This window comes from Podarcis tiliguerta (assembly GCF_965153285.1).
Source record: "Podarcis tiliguerta genome assembly, chromosome: 9".
Taxonomy (NCBI): Eukaryota; Metazoa; Chordata; class Lepidosauria; order Squamata; family Lacertidae; genus Podarcis; species Podarcis tiliguerta.
This window is the reverse complement of record NC_139542.1, coordinates 49120981-49145813: the sequence shown is the minus strand read 5'-3', so window position 1 is coordinate 49145813 and position 24833 is coordinate 49120981. Positions and strand designations below refer to the sequence as shown.

The window sequence follows — 24833 nt, the reverse complement described above, 5'->3', positions numbered from 1 at the left end:
TGCGGCGATCTCTGTGAAAGATGCACATGCGCACTACCTGCGTGACTATGGAGGTGACGAGAGGCCCCTTCCGCGCCCACCCGCTCGGCCCTGAGGGCTTCTTGGCGGAATCAACGTGGGCTCGCGAAACGGGTTGTTGCGCGCTGCAAAGCACGCGGCACTCTCTGCCCAAGGTCCGGGGACTTTCCCCTAGGCGGGCTCAGGGGCCCAAGAGAAACATGCGTTCTCCGCGCGTAGCCTAGAGAGCAGGTCTTTAGAACACCCTACGAGAAACGACGCAGACAGCGGCTATATAAGCCGTTGAAGAAGCGCCTTTTTTCCAGGTCATGGCGAGCAGCATGAAATGCAAAACTTTTTCTATTTTATATAAAATCGTAGTGCGGAGGTTCTCTCTCTTTCTCTCTCTCTTTTTTATGTGGGGGGATCGTGGGGGGCGGCAGTTCTTTACTACAGAAGGTCTGGGTGCGTATGCTAAACGTGCATGCAGATGGTATGCAAATATAACTTATCGCCCCGCCCTTTACTGACTAACTGGAATTTTAAGAAGCGGAGGAAGAATTCCGCCTGCTCAAAACTTCTAGGTTGTGGCTGCATAGACTGAGATGAGCTCGCTGCAGGTGCGGCCACTGCCTCAGGCGGCAGGATCCACGGGGCGTCAGCTACCGCCCCTCTGCTCCTGATGTTCTTCTTGCACATCTTCCCTCACCCCATTTCCCCTGGCAGGGGCCGGGTTGGAGGGTGCCAAAATGTATTGTGCTGGTCCTGCTGTTTTCCCTTTGCAGGGCTTATATGAATCCATGTTCACAAGGTTATATTGTTCGAGATCCTGGTAGTTTTGCTTATTTTGCATATAAAAATTAACACCTATAATCGCTGTGGGAATTAGAAAGAAAATCTCTGAGCATGTGCAAAGTGCCATTCATGCTTCACTAAATAATGGTCACCCCCCAAAACTACTGGAAAGGGAGGGGAACTCAGAAAGCATAAGTGCTAGAAAAGCTTGAGGAATTGTTTGTAAATGGAACATTCCATTTATCACTGTTCCATGTATTAGATAAGGGAGGAGGGTGGCGCTGTGGGTTAAACTACTGAGCCTAGGACTTGCCGATCAGAAGGTTGGCGGTTTGAATCCCCACGATGGGGTGAGCTCCGTTGCTCAGTCCCAGCTCCTGCCAACCTAGCAGTTCGAAAGCACGTCAAAGTAGATAAATAGGTACTGCTCCAGTGGGAAGGTAAATGGTGTTTCCGTGCGCTGCCCTGTTTCGCCAGAAGCGGCTTAGTCATGCTGGCCACATGACCCGGAAGCTGTACGCAAGCTCCTTTGGCCAATAAAGCGAGATGAGAGCCACAACCCCAGAGTCGGTCACAACTGGACCTAATGGTCAGGGGTCCCTTTACCTTTAATGTTTTAGATAACCATCTGACGCAACAGCAGTAGAACAGCAGTCTTACCTTGCAACTTTTGGTGGAGCAGCAGCAAGGAGCAGTCACTTTTGTTGCCCACCCACTTAGCAGCATTGGGTGGGAGGGGTGGGTTTGGGGTGAGCAAGGGGAGAGTGCAGGCAAGAGTGCACCAAAGAGGAGCCGCTGCCTTCTCTTGCTAGCACTCACCCAGTGGTAGCACTCAGGGAAGGCCGGGAGGCAGCACAGCTAGGAGGTGTGTGTATGTTGTCCTGCCGGGTGAATCCCTCTCCTTAACCTGTTGAGCAGATGCTTGCCCTTAAACATAAACTGCTTGAGTGTGAAGAGTGATTGTAAGTTATTTCCCAACCTTCTACTTGAAATGTGGTAGCAGAAGCAGACATTGGAGCCCAGATGTTCCACGTAGCAAACACTGGAGCCAGCTGCGTCTTGTATTGTTTGACTTCTCGCAGAACCAAACACCAACTTTAAGGCCAAAAGGTAGTTTGCCTGTACATCATACACCATCCGCTAGCAATGCCCTTGCACTTGCTTGTTTAGTCCAGCATATATGAAAATGGAAATGTCCAAAAAGGTAAAAAGGACATCACCCATCCTGGATGTGGGGGCAGACCTCATGAGTCTAGTAAGAGCTACAATAATTCTGTAGCTCTTAACGCAGTACAACCACCCTAGCTGGACAACCACCAGAATTGTTAACTAGTACAGTGGTACCTCAGGTTAAGTATTTAATTAGTTCCGGAGGTCCGTACTTAACCTGAAACTGTTCTTAACCTGAAGCACCACTTTAGCTAATGGGGTCTCCTGCTGCTGCGGCGCTGCCGGAGCACGATTTCTGTTCTCATCCTGAAGCAAAGTGCTTAACCTGAAGCACTATTTCTGGGTTAGCAGAGTCTAACCTGAAGCATATGTAACCTGAGGTACCATTGTACTTTTAAAAATGTATAGTGGGTATTATGCATCCTCACTACTTCTGCTTGGCTGAAGGTGGTTATGCATTTCCAGCAAAATCAATTCAGAACAAAAAGTACCTCAGGTTGAAGCAATAAATTTAATTAAAACTGCCAACTACCTTGGCTACTTCAGTCCGCCAGAGGACAGGGTTGTGCTCCACTCACTTCCATAGAGATGTGTTACACTTTTCTGTACCAGTGTAAAACAGAGACCCCGAATTAAATTGGAAGTCAAGGAATGTGTTAGTCTAAAACTGCTATCTCTATGGGCAGAATGATGCAAGTAGCCAAAGCTTTACCTGAAGTTGATACTGCAGTTCTCACCAACGAAAACTTTTTTTAAAAAAAGTGGAAACTACTAGATCATATGCAAGTGAAAGAGAATGCCTGGTCAAAGAATAGAAGGGTGTGTAAGGAAGTGTGTGGGGTGACTGTGCCTGCTGCTGGCAATATAAGGCTGTCAATAGCTACTAGCCACAATCACTGTTTTACTTCTACTCACAAGAGGCAGCATGCCTCTGAATACTAGCTGCTGGGAATTGCAGATGAGCTGTGTGTTGTTACACTCATGTCCTGCTTGCAGGGTTCCTACAGGCATCTGGTTGGCTGCTGCAAGGACAGGCTGCTGGATTGGAGGAGTCAGTGGCCTAATCCAGCAGGATGACCTTGGACAGGAATGGCAGCCACAAGGGGATGTGACCTGAAAAAGGTTATTCACCTCCATAGGAAAATGCTGGCTGCAGATGTGCTTTTTGTTTAACAAGCACATATTACTATACAAGGCCAAATTAAAGAAGCACAAAGAAATACACATTTGATGCTACTTTTTCTGTCACTCTTCTCATGAGTGTTGTGGATTGTACAATCTACCATGTTGTACAAATAAAAACTGAAATCAAAATTGTTTTCCCAATAGTTTTTTGCAAGAAGTTTAACCCATTAAGTTTGAACAGGAGCCAAACAACTGAAAATATCTTTATTTGAATGAGTATTTTTTTTCTTACAAAGGAGTCTACCTTTCTTTAACAAACAATCAGCTGCCACATATTTTTACCCACTTTTGCTCAGGAACAGGGGTCACCAACATGGCACCTGCAGGTGCAGATGGGCTCAACAAGGCCTTCCCTTCAACAGAACCCACACTCATTTCTCAGGTTTGCAAATGTGCTTATGGGCCCTAAGATGTCAGCAACCCCTACTACACAATATTCTATTAAAATGCATTTGAAATCGATTTGCAAAAATTTGAATAATGAGTTGGATCCTAAATCAACGTAAGGAAGTTCATGAAAGGAGTTTCCTTTCTTCCTCCCCCTATCATTCCTTGGTATCCCATCTCACAGTTCAGGATGGGCTCTCCAATTCTCCAGAGACTTAGCAAAGGATGAGGCAGGTGGTCGCAGGAACAGAAATGTTCCTTCCCTAAATTTCCTTTAAGTTTCCTTAAGACTAAGCCATTGTGTGTTCTGTTGCTGAGGTGAGCAGAATTATTTAAGCAAATTCAGGAAGGGCTCTGTTGTAATTTACTACTTGTATTTCATTCAGCTGCAAGAAATGCTGTCTTGCTTCCCATCTTACAGCTTTGGTCCAGATCCTGGAATTAGCATAGCTAGTTGTTGCCTTGGGCTATTCATTAAATGGCACAGCAACACTCAAAGCAGTGCTGTGTGAAGAAAATTAACAGACGATGGGAAATGCTCCATCAGTGCTGTGAGAACATTTCACTGTTCAGAGAACATTTACTAACATGGAGGTAATAGAACGATGCCTGTACATGTAGACCTATGTGCAGACATCACAGCAGTGCAGAACTTTAGATGAGATTCAGTGTGTGAACGCAACACCTTTTAGTTAATACTTGTTGACAACTCCAAGTCATAATGCAGTGCAGGTTTTAATAAAATTAGCACTTAATTTGAGTGGTTGAACTTGAAAATTAATACTAGTGTGTTTAAGACTGAGCAAATATCTAAGTTATAAGCATATATCGTTAGTTAAATGAAATGGAAGCAGAATATTTCATAAAATCTTTTTAAAAATCCCAAATTACACAGACATAAATAATTGCTGAATATAGAAAGCTGCATTTATTAGAAAAAAAGCAAAGATGGTATTTCTCACAAAATATAAGTCAAAGCTGCTTAGAGAAGTGTTTAGTGATAGAACTAACTTGGTGATTATTGACTGACAATTTGCAAGTATGATATTAAATAGGACCAGCATATCATTTTAGTTAAAATTTAAAATATTACTACTTCATTAAAAAACTTAAATCAACTATCTTGAGTCAAATCAACTATCTTCTTTTCTTAAAACAGGCATATGAACATTCTGAGCAACATATGAAGCAGGTGATTAAAGGTTTGATTGAAACTTTTAGACAACCTTCTACAATCCAGATACAATGGTTCTTGTCTACAAATCTGTTCGCAGCTAAAAAGGATGAGTTCTGAAGTGAGCATTACTGATACTAAATTGTAGGATTTAGAAAATTAGACTGAACAGCAAACTGTACCTTAATTGTTCCTTAAAAAATAGAAGACCTGGTATACTATTTAGCAAATAAAACAGCACACTAATGTGCTATATATGTTAAGGCATACCTCAGCACGCTTTACATCTATAACAAATTATTTACATTTGCTACTGAGTGAAAAGAACAAGAATTCCTCAAAACTGAAAAATACAAAATATATGGGAGTCTAATACAGTGTACAAAAAGTAATCAGGTTATTTGTGATAGAACATTATTTGCTAGTATAAACAGCGACTGCTTCACTGTTTTATAATATTTCTTGAGGATTTCTTAAAGCTGGAGGTAAATTTAATGGTTTTGATTCTTCATCAAGAAGCACCAAATCTTCAATCTCCCTTCCTTTGTACTTCCTTTTACATAATTTCACAATTACCTTTTTCTTGAGAAACAGTTTCAGTGCCTCTCTTGAAGCAACTGCTTTGGCATTTTCCTTACTTTTTCCACAGCCAGTACCCAAATACACCGATTTACATCTCAGTTCACACACCACATTTTCCTGAGAGCTTTTATTCTGAGGTAAATCCGCCAGCTCTTTCAGTGGGACAAATTCAACATCTAATGTTGCCTTTACAGACTGAATGGATGAGTTTAAGAGTTCAACATGATTGACATTGGGACTAAACCCTCCAGCAGCAACCAACTTCCAAGCAACAGCTTTGTACAGTCTATTGAAAAATGGTTGCCTCTCTTTTGCGTCTTCACTTGTTAATAATTTGCATGGCACTTTGGCAGGAACCACACTCGTGTGTGAGCTGCTTTTTGAAGCTAATGCTGCCGTATCTTCCAATGTGCCTTTCTTTTCAGATGCGTTTTCAGATTTGGACTCTGAAGGTTTATTTAAACAGTAATTCAGCTTTGATTCAGGGCCAGGCAAAGAAGAAGCCACAGCTGATTTGTGCCTGGTGGTTGCTGTAGATTCATAATTAGCAACTCTGGCTTCTACTCTTGCTACAGTTGAAGATGCCGCAGGTGCTGCCTTCTGGGCTGAGGAGACTGGCGCTGCAGCTGCTACCTTCTGGACTGCAGTTGAGGATGCTGTGGGTGCTACTATCTGAGGTGCAGTCGAAGAGGCTACAGGTGCTACCTTCTGAGCTGTAGAGACTGGAGCTGTAGGTGTTACCTTCTGAACCACTTCTGATGCTGCTGCAGGTGCTTCCTTTTCAGCCACAGTCGAAGATGCTGCAGGTGCTACCTTTTGGGCTGCAGTCGAAGACAGTGGCTTCTCTGCATTTTTTGCTGCCTCTTTTCCTGGGTTCTTCACAGGATTACTATCTGTTTCCATGGGCTCTTCTGGCTTTGCAGACTCTGCATCACTGCCAGTAATTTCAGAAGCTTTTTCTGTGCCAACAGCACGCTTCTTGCAGGGCTCTTCTGGCCCTTCTAAAAAAAAGTTAAAAACAAATTATGTCTGTAATTCAGAGTAAGTGTAACTGTCCTTATCACAATCAAACACACACTTTAGAAACAGAGTCAAGGAAACCGAGTTACCTTAAAGTCTTACAATTTATGGCCTCTGCAGGAATTTTATAGGCATTATAATTAATAACTGTCTGCTTTGAAGAGGTACATTTAAAGCATCATACCCTACTGTATGTAGTTTAGATCAAAGTTCCTTGCTCACTACTGCCATAAAACTACTAGGAAGGCAAATTGACAGTTAACACTTCTGCATGAATTAAATCAAATTCACCTTACACTTACACTTATTTGATTGTAAGATTTACCAAAGCAAAATGAGTTAGATCAAATATTAATAATATTATCAACATAACTGACAATTTAAAGAATGTTGGCTGACATTTTTGAGAGGATAACATGTATTCATTTATTATGCTCCTATGTGTATTTGCACAGCTATTATCTGCTAACCATTGCTACTGGATATGCCTCGTTTCACCTTGGCAACCAGTTCATCTCTCAGAGTGTGGGTTGGAGCATTGGTCACTGTGATGCCTGCAGCCATGTCCATCACCTTTTCCATCACTTGCAGAGGATACCTGAAGGGAAAAGGCAACTGCAATTAGCATTTTGAGGAAAAATTAAGTTTGCATTCACTGATCCTCAAGACAGCTACCAACACATATGTGTTAGTTGGATTGTAGATATTGCCAATTCCACTTCCACAAACCCCAAGCAGAACTCAAGAGAAGAAGAAAAAGGGGGCAGCTATTTTCGGGGTCAGAATGTTTTCAGACATCTGGCTGCATGGGTGCTTGGCTCTAAAAAGCAATTAAAATACTTTAAATAAACTTTTGATGCTTCAGATATCTGCATTGTGGAATAGTAATTCCATTTTTCAATGCACTGATATAAGAATGGCTCAGATCAATACAAAATTACTTCTAATTAGGCCTCATTAAGCCCAATGTGAAAAGATAATGATTCAACTTAAATCTTATTGATTTCAGTGTCAACTAAATGTGACTAGCTCCACCTGGATCCAGTTGATTGTGTAAAACTGGAGACGTCTTATGTTCTGCTCAAAAAATGTTTCAAGAAACAAAGAGCAATTTATCTGCCATTCAGGGTGACTTGTGGAAAGACAGAACAATGAGACCTAGACAAGAGGAATTCAATGCTCTACGGTTATTAGAGTCTTAGCACTGTTTAGTCACAGAATGTGCATTCAGAGTAACAAGCTTGCCTCTCATCTCAGAATCTAGATTAACAAAAAAAAGGGTGGACACAGTCAAAATAGAAGATACATTTGTTTGGTTTAGCTGGCTGTTACAAAGCCTTATAAGCACCACAGTTCTGAAGAACAACAGTAGCAAAATTAAAGTAATTACAGGCTTTAGCACAATTGGCTTATATTGTAAAATCAGGACCTGATCAACATAATGAGGGTGTTGTGGGACTACAGCAACTTACAGGTACACCAGGCAACTACCTTGCTAAAGGTATACAAGTCTGGTCCTGGTCAGTGCCTCAATGGAAATCACCCGGGAATCCCATGTATGTCAGCCTGAGCTTCATGATAGAAGAAACATGGGATATGAATATGATAAAACAGTTAATATGATTAGGCAGAAAATGATCTTGCAGTTTTTGCTCAAAAATGGGGGATTAATGTTATTTTAGCACATAAGCCAGCTGCAAAAATATGTGCATTGGCTTGTAAAGAAAAAACAAAGATTTATAACAACATTCGGAGAATGCCTTATTTTCCTTCTTAGGTTTATGACATCTTAAGGAACTCCTCCTCCTCATTGTGAAATTAATTACCCTTAAAGTAACGTACGTATCTCACGCAAACGAAACGTTTTTAAGTTTCACTTCTCCCGCCAGCGACTCACCTGCATCCCAGGAAGACATGGTTGGCCCACACCATAGACAGGGAGGTCAGTCGCCGTAATTCCAGGCTGTCTCCGTCCCCCGCACCGCCGTCTTCCCCGCCCGGCGACAAGGGCAGGCCTTCCGCGTTGCGAATCAAGAACTCCCGGCGGTGCTGCCAGTGCCCCTCGGGCTCGCACTCCGCGCGCAGCTTCTCCACCCAGCCCGTCCCGGCGTCGCCGGCTTCCCCGACTTCCTCACCCCCTCGGCAGGGCTCGGAGTCGGGCCCCGCCGCTGGGGCGGCCTCCCCGCCGGCCATGGTGCTCGGCGGGAAGTCGCCTCCTGCCGCCGCTCGCTCTCCGCGACAGGGAACTGTTCGCGGCAGGCCCGGGAAGTAGCGCTGGGCGAGGCCCCAGCTTCCGCAAGAACTGGCTTGCGGCGCCTGTGGCGGACACTCAAAATCCCCTCACCGGAGATGATCGTATCAGAAGAGGCCATGCCCACAAGATCCAGTTCCGGCGAGCCATTATGACTTCACTTCCCGCGCCGGCCCCTGAGGATGATGATAAAAAGCTGCGCTTCTTTCCCATAGCCCTTTGCTGATCCAAGAGGGCGGGGAAGGCAAGAGTGTTATCGCCACTTCCGGCTTTCATACGGCTACGTCTTGCGTGCAAGGCAGGAGCGTAATACAAATTGGGAAAGGCTCCTTTATCCCCTTAAAGCAGTAATGGCCAAACTTGGCCCTCCAGCTGTTTTTGGTACTACAGTTCCCATCATCCCTGATCACTAGTCCTGTTAGCTAGGGATGATGGGAGTTATAGTCCCCAAAACAGCTGGAGGGCCATGTTCGGCCATCGCTGACTTAAAGTGACAAACACGGCTGCCTCACGTTACCAAGTCTCTACGGTGCCTTTTCTTTTCTTTTTTCATCAACGCGCTTCTCACACACGCAGAGATAGAGAAAGGCGTTGAGTGTCACGTAGGTGTCGCATTCAACTGAGAGCCGTGCCTCTATACTTTCATGGCTGCCTGCCCCGCCCCTTGACTCGGCGATTGGTTCGTCGTTGCCCTTCTCGCCCTCCGGAATTCCAGCGCGAGATATCATTGGACCGTTTTCTCACCAATGAGGAGGCTCTTCGCTCTCGTTGCTGTCTCGAGCGAATGGAACACGGGAGCCCAGCAGCAACGGAGCCAGCGGGTGCGTCGCATTCAGACTGAAATCCCAAGTGCAGCCGCTTGGCCGGTGCTGAGCTCTTCGTTTAGCGCCAAAGTGCTGCTGCAGCATAGCCAGCTTCAGTTGTAGCAGCCATCCTGGTTCTGCGCTAGGAAAATGTGGCCAATCCTAACGTTACTTGAGAGTCTCCTGGGAACACGGGTTCTTCGATAGGCTGGAGTTGGGGCTAGCAGCACACAGCGAAACAGCGTAAGCTGTCAATCATGGATTTGCAGGACGTTCCTCCCATTTGTAACATTAGGATAATAATGTAAAGGTTTACCTTTGAGCACTGTTGTAAGAAATACTACTGAGATAATTATTATTTCATTTTAAAAATTTGTATACTGCCCTCCATCAGTAGATCTCAGGACTGCTGGCAATATAAAATACGTATAATTTTATCCCCCATGCTGTTTAACATCTACATGAAACCACTGAGTGGTGCCATCCATAGTTTTAGAACACAGTGATGATAATAATAATAATTTTTATTTATACCCCGCCCTCCCCAGCCAAGGCCAGGCTCAGGCTGGCTAACAAGCAATAATAAAAACAAGTTGAATGAATACAACTTAAAAACAAGATTAAAACACAACATTAAAATATTGAAACATTAAAATATTAAAATGCAGCCTCATCACAGGAGGAGAAAGGAAAAAGAAAGAGGGCGAGGGAATCTAATTGCCTCCAAGCCAAAGGCCAGGCAGAACAACTCTGTCTGATGGGACACAGCTCTATTTCTTTACATCTGCAGGTGTGGTGGTAGATGCGCTGTACCGTTGTCTGGCCTTGGTAACCTGGACCAGATAGATGGGAGGTTTCTTGCTCTTGATGGGGTTACATTCCCTCTGAAGGAGCTGCTACATTGCTTGGGGGTGCTCCTGAATCCTTTGCTATCACTTGTGGCGCTGAGGTCTAAACCACTGAGCCTCTTGGGCTTGATGATCGGAAGATCGGCGGTTCGAATCTGTGCGACGGAGTGAGCTCCTGTTGCTCTGCCCCTGCTTCTGTCAACCTAGCAGTTCAAAAGCATACCAGTGCAAGTAGATAAATAGGTACCGCTGTGGCAGGAAAGTAAACAGCATTTCCTTGTGCTCTGGCACTTGGCATGGTGTCCTGTTGCACCAGTGGCGGTTTAATCATGCTGGCCACATGACCCAGAAAGCTGTCTGTGGACAAACGCTGGCTCCCTCGGCCTGAAAAGTTAAATAAGCGCCACTACCCAGTTGCGTTGGAGTAGATTTAACCGTCCAGGGATCCTTTATCTGTCACTTGAGGTGGTCTCCGTGGTGCAGAGTGCCTTCCATCAGCTTCAGCTGGTGACCCAGCTGTGCCCCTATCTGGACGGGGATAGCCTAACTCCTGTCACCTATGCTCTGGTAACCTCTGTGTCAGATTACTGCAGTGGGTCTTCCACTGAAAACAATTTGGAAATTTCAGCTGGCGCAGAATTCAGCGGCCAGTTTGCTCACTGGCGCAATATGGTTTGAGCATATTACACCAATCCTGGCCTAACTGCATTGGCTGCCAATTACTTGCTTGGTTAACATACCCATTTAAATGAACTGAACTTTATCACATACAACTAAGTCCCACTGACTGTATTATAATACAGTGGTACCTCAGGTTAAGTACTTACCGGTAATTCTTTCCGGAGGTCCGTTCTTAACCTGAAGCTGTTCTTAACATGAAGCACCACTTTAGCTAATGGGGCCTCCTGCTGCTGCTGCGCTGCCACTGCACAATTTCTGTTCTCATCCTGAAGCAAAGTTCTTAACCTGAAGCACTATTTCTGGGTTAGCGGAGTCTGTAACCTGAAGCCTATGTAACCCGAGGTACCACTGTATAGCTCATCCCTCCATTTCTCATAGGCGCAGCTGTCTGATACCTAAAGACTAGCATACTCACACTGTATTGGAGAAAGTATGGGTGCAATGAGTGCTATCAACCCCCAGAAAAGGGCAGAATTATCTGATGGGGGTAACTAAGTCATGCATTGCTTTCACATGATCTCCCCATAACATAGGTTACCATGGGGAACAACCATTGGTCTGCTAAGGTAATGTGAAAACATTCCCGTATTGTCCTGGATCATCTTAGGGATTATTTTAGCCAGATTTTTGAAGGAAATACATTGCCATTGATTGGTAATAGCTGTTTTACACAAATTAATGGCATTGAATTTTTGTCATCACCCTGCAGAAGTGAGAGCTACATATCTCTCTCTTTCTGTGTATGCATGTGTGTGTGTGTGTGTGTGTGTGTGTGTGTATTTTGGTTGGTACCCCAGGCAAGCATTAATTTGAATGCATTGCTATAAAAAAAATTACTGGTTTTGAGTGTTGTTTTAGCTGTCACCCTGACAACCTTTATTTACTTTGGCATCCTGAAAATAAAAAGATGCTTTGTATGCTACATAATTTATAACTTCCCCTTGTATAGCTGTGATATTCACATTAATTCCACTGGATGGCACCGAAGGAGGCTAGATCACATGTAAATAGCTCTACAAGCCTAACATAATTTTGAAAGTGAATTCAGGGGTTATGCTTGATTTGCATCACTGCTCAAATATCAGGCAAATGCTACCTGATTTGTAATTCTGTTAGATTTGTAATCATAAACATAACTGAAGCAGTATTATGGAACATTATGTGACTGTGTGCCTCCAGTATATCAAAGTATGTGTAGTGCCGAGTTTTGGGATTTAGTTTTGGCAGAATGCCTAGATTCATGTTTAAAGATTAGTAGAGCATTGCCTAATATTGTGTAGTAATTCCATGCTGCATTGAAAGCTCAAATATCTGTCAGAAACTTTAGAGTCCATTCCTCAGCGCCAGCCTATACATTATGCCTAGCCTGCCCATGGGATGCTGCAGAAAAACGACACCCCTGTAATGAATTCTCTCTCTTCCTCTTAGAACTTCTAGAAATACTCTCCATGCATCACAGAAACATCTCCAGCTTTTTCACTATGCTCCAGACTGCCTCCCCTACCTCCCCAAAGGTCCAACACTTACAAAAATATGCGTGTCTCTGCCTTCACTTCAAAAACTGACCCTGCTGTCAGAGATGCCTTATTTTTCTCCACCCTCCACCCAAAGTCCCAATCATTGTGTTGTCATGTTTAATAGCATAATCATAGCAGTTAGCACAAGCAGGTCAGTGGGAGAGTCACGGACAATGTTGCCATATTGGTGAGTGTGTGTTTTCAGGAAATACTTGTAAAGCTGGAACAATGCATACAAAATTTTCTATTTTTATGCTGTGAACCACCCTGGGATCTTTGGATGAAAGGCAGTATACAAATGTAATAAGTAAGTAAATACAAGCAAGATTCCTTGGTAAACATCTTCTTGCATCACCTGACAAAGCTGGGATGTTAGGTATCCCAAACTGACATGATCCCAAGAAATTCCTTTATCTCAAGCCATTGAAAAAGGTTTCAGAAGTAACATTGGTTACTTAAATGTAAAGGTAAAGGGACCCCTGACCATTAGGTCCAATCGTGAACGTCTCTGGGGTTGCGGCGCTCATCTTGCTTTATTGGCCGAGGGAGCTGGCGTACAGCTTCCGGGTCATGCGGTCAGCATGACTAAGCCGCTACTGGCGAACCAGAGCAGCGCATGGAAACGCTGTTTACCTTCCCACCAGAGCAGTTCCTATTTATCTACTTGCACTTTGCCGTGCTTTCGAACTGCTAGGTTGGCAGGAGCAGGGACCGAGCAACGATTCAAACCGCCAGCCTTCTGATCAGCAAGTCCTAGGCTCTGTGGTTTAACCCACAGCGCCACCCGCGTCCCTAACATAGGTTACTTAGATTCTGCCAACTTTTGGTAGCTTGTGAGACCTTGCAGACTCTTGGTTCAACGACGCACCAGCAAATTCACATTGTACAATTATAGTTGATTGGGAGATTTGGTGCAAAATACCCCATTTCTCCCAAAGGTCAGACTTTTTTGCGACAAGAAAAGTAACTGCATTTAATAGATAACCAATATCATCTAATCTTCCTGCAAACAAAACACGATGATGCTCAATAAACAGGTCATTTGGAAGTGCCCTATGTGACACTTCTTGGGAATTGAAGCAGAGGGAAGAGATTTAGCTGATTCACTTTCCCTCTGTATCTCCCAATGTCACCTTCTGTGGAGGGTCCCCCAACCCCCTGGAGCAGATTTGGGAGGACTGCAGCAGGGAAGTGGTGATTAACTCAAGTTGCCTCCCTTTTCTGTTAGCAGGAGCAGGGAGGGCTCATTCTGTGAGTGCATTTATAAAATCTGAGAGTCCAACTCCTTGATATTAGGATAAAAGGGGAAACTGAAGTTTTTCAGAGATTTGAGTCCCACCTTTGTACAGAGAGAGCTCAGCTATTAGGAAAGAGCATCAATGGCTTCTGAACCAAAGAATAGCTGAAAAGTCATTGAACTATAAAGGGAAGGGCTTTTGAAAAGCAATTGGGAAAGGTTAAGTGTGAATGATGTTGTCGCTAAGGCAAGGAATTTCTGTCAGTAGCACAATTAGCATTTCACTGTGTGTGTGTACGTACTCATAAGACATATAGGCAAAATCCACCACACTTTTTGATCCACCACACTCACTGCTGTGGCAGATAGAAGCACCCAATGAGACTTTTATTACTCACATATCATACTAGGAAACTAGGTTCTTTATTGAGTCATCTGCAGTTTGACAGACCGCTCTTCTTCCCAGGTTGAGAGGAAAAATGGTGACAACAGCTTATTTACTGCAGGGGTCAGCAAACTTACTGTGCCTCAGGCCGGTGTCTCCAGCACTGATCCCACAGAGAGCGGGGCAGTGCATGCCCATATGCGTGCACACACACTATTTCTGGCACACTTCTGGGTCGGAGGAGCACTGGAAATAGCTTGTGTGCATGTGCACGGGCCTCCTCCGACCCGGATGTGCACCGGAAATAACGCTTGCACATGCGCAAATAATGCACACACGCACAAGTTATTTCCAGTGCTCGTCTGACCCAGAAGTGAGCAGCCGTGCAGTGCAGCGTAAGAGCGGGCGGCAGGGGTCACCGTGGGCCGGATAAACGAGTCCCTTGGGCCTTATCCGGCTCACGGGCCTTACTTTGGGGACCCCTGATTTACTGGGACAGAGCGACTTTTGCAGCTGTTGTTAAAAGTTCACGGTGCCAAACAACAAAGCACAGGACGGAGCTTAGGCCACTTTTTTGTACCACATCATACATTTGTGCATTTCCACTGTTTCAGTTGCCATCAACCAAGATAGCCATAGCTTGCAGGTCTGCCACCTACTGTATCAGCATCTGAGGGATGTGATTGCTTGATGTGCATGACCTGATTTATTTCTCATGCTGAAACTCCACTGAAGTTCTCATCTGCGCATGTGGAACAGCTGTCGCCAGTGTTCACATCTCAGCTTAACCCCAGCTTCTGTTTTCTAATTGGATGGCAGCTGGTTTGAGCGAAAATCCATCAAACAGGCGTATTTCTCAATAAGCCATGGGATGGACTGTGTCTAATAACACGTGTGCACAGCTTCAAACATCAGGAGTGAGAGCGTGCTAGAGCCAGAGTAAACAGTCATAAGATGGGATGCATCAAAAGCTACCCCCAGCCAGTGCAACATTGAAAGACATCGTATTGTATTGGCACTGCAGCACTGTTACGACAGCATCACAGTCATACAACCTATCACAGCTGATTGGAATGTCAGTAAACTTTAAAAAAAAACTCTTCCTTTGGCAATGACAAACAATCCTTCACTTTAAAAGCTTGCTGCTTTGTAACTTTTTGCCTCTTTGGGGCAAATGCCTCTGGGGCAAATGTTGATACAAACCAAGCTTTCACCTGCATTTTTGAGGAACAATTGTTTGATACCCTGGAAGTTTATTTCTAATATAATGGGATGCTATTATGAAGGAAAGTATCCACCACATCTTCAATTGCTTTGTGTGCCGAGATCCTGCCGGGGACTACTTGGGGAAAAGAAATCCCTCTCATATTCACTTCCTCTCATGAATTGCTTTCCTTTTCTTCTCACTGTGAAATGGCCTATGGCTAAATTGTCAATAAATTCACTGTTGCAGATTGCCTCTGCAGCAGAAGCAGCATGAGGCTGGAAATATAGAAGCAGCCAAGAACTCAGCACTTTGATGGTGGTGTTCCACTGCCCTAGGAAAGGCCTCTGTGGGCCAATCATGCGCGTATCTTACAGCCTCACGTCTCTTCTTATTCTTGCTGTGTTGCCCATTTAGCTTTCTCAACCATAATAGTAGGAGGCAGAATTCCCAATGAAACAAGCTCTACTTCTCTTAGATACATTGGAGCCTTAGCTCAGACTGAAGCCTAATACAGGTATGAAGAGAGGTTCTGCGGCAGTGTGATCCTCCCACAACTTTCTCAAACTCCAAATGCAAAAGCAGGGACACAGGAGCAAAGCGTCCAAGGAAGGAGAAAACTGAGATAAACACATGTGTCTCTGTCTGACTATCACACACAGAGACATTTTGTGAAACTTGATTACTTGAAACAGGAGTAGCCTTAGGTTAGGACTTATTCCAGTGACTGTCTATGGCTGGATCTACATTGATCTTCTAAACAGTGTTGAAAAATAATGTCCTATAACATTTATAATGGCAGTTTCCCTTCGCTGGTGGGTTGCTGCTCTGTACCACCCTCTGGTGTCACATTTTAATAACACAATTTTAATGTTATAAACCATGAGTGTAGATGTGCTCCCAGTCTTCCAAAGACACAGAATAGAATCAGGGCCCAAGCACCATTTTTGGGTCCAGTGCAAACTTGTAATATACCTCTCCACCCTGACCAACATAGTGATCCAGTCCCATACATATAATTTCTCAAGCACTGAAATAGAAGTGTCTGTTTTAACTTTAAGATGCCATTTTCTACATTTCTAAAATTATACCGTGGTCCACATTGGGGCTTTTCTTCCATGCAGGCAACCACACACACCCTGACTTTGTGCTTCTAGCATGAAGAAGACTTCTACTGATCTTTTTTCACTGGTGGAACTAAAGTCGCCTTCTGTCAACCCTCTTCCACTGACACTTTCTGGCTCCAGTCCTACATATTCATCGCCGTTTTAATTTTATAAACTGCCTTGAAATAACGGATGAAAGGCAGTACATACATGTTTTAAATGAAATCCCCTCCCCACCATAGCTGTAGCCTTTATAATCAGTGTGGCATTTATGTAGAATTTGTAATTCCTTCAGGGAACAGCCAGCACATTAGTAAACAGAGGAACAAAGGGAAAAGAAATGTACTGACGGCACGAACTGTGTTGGAGGGGTGAGGGACGACAACAAGGTTTCCTCTTCTTTATTATTTTTGAAAGGAACTCAAGTAGCCCTTCTGGCAGCTCCTCTCCAACCCTTCACTTCCGTTTGATAGGCAGATGAGATAGAGATTTTATTAGAATGAAGTGAACCATCAATAATTAGCTTGTGGCAAGTCAGCAAAGAACTGTGCAATGTAATATGCCTGGGCATAGCAGATTAAGGCTTGACACCTGTGAAATTATGAAAATAATGAAAATTAATAGCTTCCTGGTATTGCGATGGCTGTTCCTCTTTTTCTGTAAATTGTCTACTTGGTGTATGTCAAAAACAATACACAACAGAAGGTTTTGTTTTTTTGAAGCCACAACTGCTCAGCAAAGAAACTGAAGTTTGATATTTTGCATCTCTTTCCTTCGGTCCTTATTGATGGTATCTTCAGCTAGTTATTTTCCATTGCATCTGCCAGGAAAATTCATGCCTGGCTATTACAAGAGGAATTTTAAACACAGTCTATAAGCATGTTGTGTATGTGCCTTACTTCTACTTAAAATTAATGTGTTAGAAACTTTCAGGAGACACAGTTAGGATTGATTTTAAAAGACCTCTTTATACATGGTGCCTGCTTGTTTTGGCATTTGAAATTGAGCTGGAATCAGTTCCACCAGAAGCAGCGAAGGCTTGTTCCGTACCACGTCCAACATCCTGACAATTATCGCTTGCCTTTGGGTTTTCAAATCTATATTTGAATTAAAATGTATATTTGAATTTAAAATACAGCAGCGTGGGATCTCTTTATCTGCTTATTAGGGGTTCTGAGTCGCCACAGCTCAGTTTGTATCCTAGCTGTGTCTATTCATTTAGTTTAAGGATATATAGGTTGTGGTATCTGTAGTGGTACAAAATACTTAACGGTATCTCACCTACTGCAGTTATTTTGCATTGATGGTTTCAAAACTGCATTTGCTTAAAACAAGAATGGGGAGCTTGTAGACCTCCAAGTGTTGCTGGACTCCAACTTCCATCAGCCTCTGTCAGCATGGCCAGGGATGATGGGAGTTGTAGTCCAACAATGTCTGGAGGGCCCAGGCAGCATGAAGCTCTTATGCTTTTATTCTGATCTGCTAAATCATTGCCCATCTCCATACCAAAAAGTATGCTAAAGAGGAGTTTGGGGTTGGTGCTCTACAGTTGTGCTCCTTCAGCCTACAAAGGATTAAATTTATACTGGAAGTCAGAATAGCTTTTTATTCGGCTTGGCATTTGGCAGCTAGGCTGAAGTATATTTTTACCTATGAAGATGACACCGATTTCTGCTTAAAATGGTCTTTAATGTGAATGTAAGATCTGCCTTGCCCAAAACGGGCGTTCGATTTCATTTCTGCATCGTGTCCTGCATTAGTAGCTCAGAGAAAGACTGAGAGGGATTTTCTGTGCTGTTGAGCACAAACTGATGTGAAAACAGCCTAAATGGATAATGTAGGGTATGCATGTGGAAGGGATTTTAATGTTGCATTTTGCTAAGTATAATATTTTAAAATGAGTGTGTTTCAAAATTGTTTTGTTGATTGGGTTTAGGATACTTTCTACCCCTTCCAGATCCTCCGAGGGTAGGCAGGTAGAAACTGATTTTTAGATTTCATCAACACCCGTTGATCTTTTTCTTTTGTCATATCTCCAGTCAACACAGTTCTGCTGATCTCTTGAAAATTGATCATTTGCTACAACCCAATGCTTAGCTATTTTCAGATTAATTACATAGCTTTTCCTCTGTCTCCATGGTTAGTGATTTCCCTTAATAATCTATTTGGCCAGGCTTTTGGTCTTGTCTAGATTTGGGATTTGTGCCAGTTTGGATGTAAGGAGTCAGCCATTGGTGTGGTTGTGCATAAAGCCTTAGTGGTATACACAGGCAAATCTCTGATTTAACATTGCCGTGGAGAGAAAATGCTATGGTTAAAGTATCTTTCTCCAAAGAAACCAAGGATTTTTCATATTGCAATGTCTCATGCGCTGACTGCCAATAGCAGGATTTCAAGCAAATTCCAGAATAGCAAAACCTTTTCTGCACATTTTCCAAAATCCAAAATATAAACTGCTTCTTCTTTATATTTGCTAACAACAACCAAGGAAGACACAGTGTCCTATCCTACTTGATTAGAGAGATCAGTATGTAAAATTGATGTTCTGCAGTACTGAACGATGTGCCAATGAATGCAACAAGGCATTTAAACAAAAGATTTGGTCTGACTCAAAATGAAATAGATCCAAGTGGAACAAGTTGGAAATCCTGATGTGGAATTATGCCCTTTTGCAAGTTCGGGGTGTTATAAGACACAGCTTATTCCCTTATCTGCACCTTCCACCTGTGTTGAGAGAAGAATGTGACATTTAATCCAAACAATGGTTCAGGTGAAATCTGTGGAACAACAGCGGTGGGCAGAATATGGGAAAGCTCTGGAAATGCCTCTATTTACATGCTCAGCAAAGGCAATGACAAGCTGAAATGCATACGCAGTAGAGCCTACATGTTAATCTTTATAAAGAAAAAAAATTAAAGAGCAAAACAATTAATTTAGCTGTTAACTCTCCTTCTAGCAACATATCCCAAAAGCAAACCAGTTCTGTCTAACCATCTCTTCTGTCTGAAGAATAGTGCTAAGGGCAAACTTTGAGCGAGATGGATGGAAGTAAATGAAATAAGATTTAATATAGATAAATGTAAGGTAATACACCTGGGAAAAAATAATAATCAACAAGGATACAAAAACGGGAGGTTGTTGTTTAGAAAATAGCAATACAGGAAAGGCCTGGAAGCCAGGAAATAATTAATTACTTCAGCTATGAACCCAAAGTACAACATTGCTGCGAAAATGGAATAGCATCCCAAGGCTTAAAGGGTACGTTTGGTTTTCTGCATTTGTATAATAAAAACATAGAAAAGGCAAACTTTAATGTCATTGGCACCACATAAACAGCACTGTGAAAAGAATTATAAAGACTGTTATTTTGCTGCAGAGAAGATTCTCCACATGGCTACTATGGTTTATTAATTTAAAATTGCTATTGCTTTGTGAACCAGCAGCCATTCTTTTTCCTCCATGTGCTCCAAACTGCAGACTGTTATAAAGCTGGACTGTATATTCAATACCCAATTCAAGACAAATCCCAATAAAGAAATTGAGTACCTGCTTGTAGATCAACCTAGGGCACTTCTGTGACTCTGAAAAAAATTTGATGTGATTAGCGAGTGGAATGTCTGTTACCAGGAAATTAAAGATGGCATTTCAGAAGCCCCTTTTTCTTTTTCTCAGGCCAAATGGGGACCCACATGAGTCACCATAACAAACATGGGAAGGGTGAGACAAAGGAGCAAAAGAAGTTTTGCAATATGAAGAAAGGAAATTACAACATGTAGGCAAGCTCTACCTAGGCTCATTAGCATCCTTTACTGCGATGACACATGGCAAAAAGGGGGGGGGTGTCCAGTAACAGCTGTGGGCAGTTGGATCCAGCCAAGAGGCTGAATCCTCACCTCATGAAAGCACACCTGTTTCACAGACCAACTTTCATAGGTGGGCGTCACCATGCGCCAGCCACTTATCGCAATGACATCAGGTGACCAGATTTTCTTTGCCTGCACGGTTTGAGAAATCAAACTGCACAAAGGTGTGCAAACCCTGTTTTCAACAAAGATCGACACCTTTCCCTACCCCACTCCTGATGGAATATATTTATGCCTTTGTAAAATGGAATTGGGAGGCGGGTGGCGCTGTGGGTTAAATCACTGAGCCTAGGGCTTGCTAATCAAAAGGTTGGCAGTTCGAATCCCTACCACAGGGTGAGCTCGCATTGCTCGGTCCCAGCTCCTGCCCACCTAGCAGTTCGAAAGCACGTCAAGTGCAAGTAGATAAATAGGTATTGCTCTGGCAGGAAGGTAAACGGCGTCTCCGTGCACTGCTCTGGTTCGCCAGAAGCGGCTTGGTCATGCTGGGCCGGAAGCTGTCTGCGGACAAACGCCGGCTCCCTCAGCCTATAGAGCGGGATGAGCGTGCAACCCCAGAGTCGTCCGCGACTGGGCCTAACGTCAGGGGTACCTTTACCTTAAAATGGAATTTGGGTTTCTGTGTCAAAAACAATAATTGCACCAAACTCTTGTGCCCCCCCCATCTTAGATTTCATAACTTTTCACAAGGTAGTTTCAGTTTGTCGCTTAATACCTCTGAGTGAAATCACGGGCTGTGTGCATAGAACACATTCAAAGCACACACCCTACCCTTAAGAACACTGGGAACTGTAGTTTATCCTCCACAGAGCTACAGTTCCCAGCACTCTTAACAAACTTTAGTTCCCGGGTTATTTTTAGGGGGGAGTGCTTTTAAATGTTCTTTAAATGTATAGTGCGTACACAGCCATAACTAATAGCTCTGTGACTTCATCTTCAATCAAGCATGTATCAATGAATACATAGCAAGCACACCCCTGTATGTTTTGGTGTGCGCCAGAACATTATGTTGTTGTCTTTGTCCATGGAGTTTTCTTGGCAGTGATACTGGAGTGGCTTGCCGGTTCCTGCTCCAAGTGGATCACGTTTCCTGCGGCAGGCAGTGGAAGACAGGAGTGCCTGGCATGCTCTGGTCCATGGGGTCACAAAGAGTCGGACACGACTAAACGACTAAATAACAACAAGAACATTCTGGAGGGGCCAGAATCTGTCTGGGTGGAAGATCCTCAAATCGAGAAGTCTTAGTATACTTATGCAAGCAGATGACTCTTCAAAGCTTTACAGTTAGGGCACCTTCACATGACACTTGAGTGCTATAGCTTGCTTCTAGAAGGCAAGCATCTCTAGCACAGGCAGAATGCATCCAATCCGTCTTTAACAGTAAGTCCTGCTCCACAGCAGTTCAAAGCACAAAGTCAGATAAGGATAACTGAGAAGCAAGAACATCTGTTGGTGCTGTGCTGGAGCCACTGCAGACAGGAAGGATATCAAAGGATATACAATCACTCTTTGAAGGCTATAAAGCCAGTATTCTATCCTTCAAACGCTCCCACAGTGGCATCTTCTGTTTTAAATCTATGATATTACTGATAACACTAATTGAACAAACATGTCTAAAAACGTAGATTGCAAACTTTTCATTAACAGCAACAACAATATTAATGCACAATGGGAACTATTTTCCTTTGTTAATTAAGGAATGGTCAGTTGATTATACGCAAGAAAATGGCCTAAGTTGAATTCATTCAGTTTTGTTGTATAGAACAAACCATGGCTGGGTAATTTATGGTTGTCAACTGTGGGCCCCAAGTTTAATAAAGTCAGAAGAAAGAGGGATTCTATCCCAGCTCTGTTCACTGACTGGGAAAGCCAAGAAGAGACTTTCAAGAAAATGAAAAGTTCTGATTGATGACAATAAAACAGATTTTATGCAAAGTCCTTTTCATAGTGTATGATCTTCTCCCACATGTACCAAGCAATTAGGGCTGTCTTGTAGTAAATTTGTGGCCTTATAAATTGTAGTCCCTGTGAGTCTTCAATGAAAGGCAAATAAAGTTGTCTGTTGTACAGTCAGATAAGGCTTTTCTGTGTTTGGATTATTAATTGTGTATGCCTGGCTATCTAGACAGCTTGGACAAGAGCTCTTTTTATATGATGTAGCATGAAACAAAATATTTATGGTAGAGCAGTGTTCTTGAACAAAAACCCTAGCTTTACCTTAACTACTGCCTGGGTATTCAGAGGATAATAATAATAATAAAGTTTGGGTAAACTGTGTGTCTGTTCACACACACACATACAGACACACAAATTAATTCCCTTGTCTCCTTCAGTGTTTGCTGCATTCTAATACTAGATACACAACAATGTTTTTTCAAAGTTGGCTCCTCACAGTCTGTTCCTCTTGTCCAGTTAAAATGGCTGACACTATGGCCTTCTTCCTATGATTCCAAGCTGGTCATTATCCTGTAATCACCTACAGGGCCAGCTCTATAGTTAGGCACAGTGAGGTAGATAGTGTCAGCTGGCAAGTTTTTGGGGTGCTATTAATTGGGGAGAAAAATTATGACTTACTTTTATTTTGCTATCATTTTTACACTATTGGGGACATCATTTCGACCTTCTCCCTCGGGGTCCAAAATGTATTGGGTCGTATCTGCTAGGCAAGCAGCAAGACACCAACAATGCTAAAATATTGAATTGCAACATTAAAAGAAGCTTAACTTTGATAGATGCAGTGATATTTCCAAATTCACTGTGCAATGTCTTAATTTACGCACAACAACATGCCCAAATAAATCCTCAAGCAACCACACCGGAAAACCCTCAGTACAATGCAACAACACTGTACTAATGACAACCCATTTCTTCTCCTAGACTACAATCAATGACAGTTTGGGAGAATCACCTTTCTCTTCTGCGATTTTGCTGGTCAGTGGTCTAGAACAGCCTTTTCCAACTTGATGATGCTCTCTGGAAGTTCGGGACTACAACTTCCATCAGCCCAAGTCAGCGTAGCCAATGGTCATGATGACACATGAAGCACGGAAGTGACAGTCCAGAGCTCTGAAATCAAGTGAATACAGTGGTACCTCGGGTTACATATGCTTCAGGTTACAGACTCCACTAACCCAGAAATACTACCTCGGGTTAAGAACTTTGCTTCAGGGTGAGAACAGAAATCGTGCTCTGGCGGCGCGGCAGCAGCAGGAGGCCCCATTAGCTAAAGTGGTGCTTCAGGTTAAGAACGGGCCTCTGGAACGAATTAAGTTCTTAACCCGAGGTACCACTGTATCGGTTTCATGTGATGTCACTTCCGGCAGGAACGGGCTATTGTTACTTGTTAAGTTGTGGGCGAACATATCAGATGACACAGCGATTCTTCCAAAGCAGCTCTTTATTTGTAAGCTGGAACAGAACTGAACTGAGGAGCTGAGTCAGCCTGTTTATATAGAGCTTCACTAGAATGCAACAGTAACCATTTTCTGTAACTAGTCAGTCACTGAACGTCACTTTCGATCCTTCATTTGCATACAAACTATCCAATCACTGAACGTCACTTTTGATCCTTCATTTGCATAACTATCTACAGTATCCCCCTGCTGGCCCAGGGTGAGAACTTCAGCACATAACACCACTGATATGGGGTGGCGAATCGCATGAAGTCATTTATTAATTATAAAGAAAAATCAGGCCATGTATTTGATGGTCATATTTTTGTTCCTACAACAGTATTTATTTTTCAACACCTAAGAGCAGAAATTAATGTTCACTGTTTTACAGCGTGTGTGTCAGTGTGGAAGTGGACTTGGCAAGTGAAGGAATTGTAGTTCATTAACAGTGCTGGGAATTTTAGCACTTTGATTCTTTGGAGGAAGCCATGTGCTTTAAACATGCTTCAACGTGTGGTGTGGATGTGAGTTAGAGAGGGACACGTGGCTGAGTTTCATCTTGCTGATCTAATCTCTAATGATTCAGACAGGACTACTATGTACACATGCCCACCCCGCCAAGGAGAGCATTAAAGAGAAAAGGCTGTTCTCTCTTCTGAGAGCAATTAACAAGGGCTGGGTGGGTTTTTGGTTTTTTTTGTTTAGAGGAAGGGATTACCTTTCCTATAGATAGGCAGTATATATCAGCTTTCCTTCTTGGTCATGGATTTTGGAATTCATACAAGTTGATGCCTAGTGCTCCATTACTTCCCCTTAAAAAAAAATCTTCTCTAACAATAAGAGAGCTGTGTTTATAAGAGGGTTTTTCTGAGGGTTATCTCTAAGCATGTGTGTTATCATGCTTTCCAGTTTACTATATTTCAAGGAAGTATTTTGCCCCCCCCCCTATAAGTAAGGCTTTTTCAGACACAAAGCAATTAAAACATTTCCCACACTATTTGTTATCAGTCCCCCCTGTCCAAGTCCCCTCCCCCCACAAAAAGGCTGTTCTAAAAAAGCATGGATAGGAATGAATAGGTAATGCCGTTCTCATAAAAGTAGCACAAAACAACATTATAGAACTCAGGGTAAATACTACAATGTATGGCACCTTTGACTTGAAATAAAAAACATACTGAACTAAATAACCATGAATGATTTCAAGGCAGTCAGCCAGTGATAGTATCTAGCTTAGCT

At 43.1% G+C, this 24833-nt stretch overlaps 1 protein-coding gene and 1 long non-coding RNA gene across 2 annotated transcripts; both read right to left on the bottom strand.

Annotated features, from left to right (window-relative positions):
- Positions 1-3337: 3337 nt before the first annotated feature.
- On the bottom strand, positions 3338-8933 carry CDKN2AIP (CDKN2A interacting protein). The gene is made up of 3 exons (XM_083398045.1): positions 8208-8933; positions 6781-6908; positions 3338-6291 (listed from the first exon to the last, which is right to left on the bottom strand). The coding sequence occupies exons 1-3, from the start codon at positions 8501-8503 to the stop codon at positions 5159-5161; spliced, it is 1557 nt and encodes a 518-aa protein (XP_083254171.1). The 5' UTR covers positions 8504-8933; the 3' UTR covers positions 3338-5158.
- Positions 8934-16911: 7978 nt separating this feature from the next.
- LOC310685112 lies at positions 16912-23254 on the bottom strand. Its single transcript, XR_014515077.1, has 3 exons — positions 23114-23254; positions 19889-19923; positions 16912-16933 (listed from the first exon to the last, which is right to left on the bottom strand). It is a non-coding gene; the product is annotated as an uncharacterized lncRNA (long non-coding RNA).
- Between the last annotated feature and the right edge of the window lie 1579 nt (positions 23255-24833).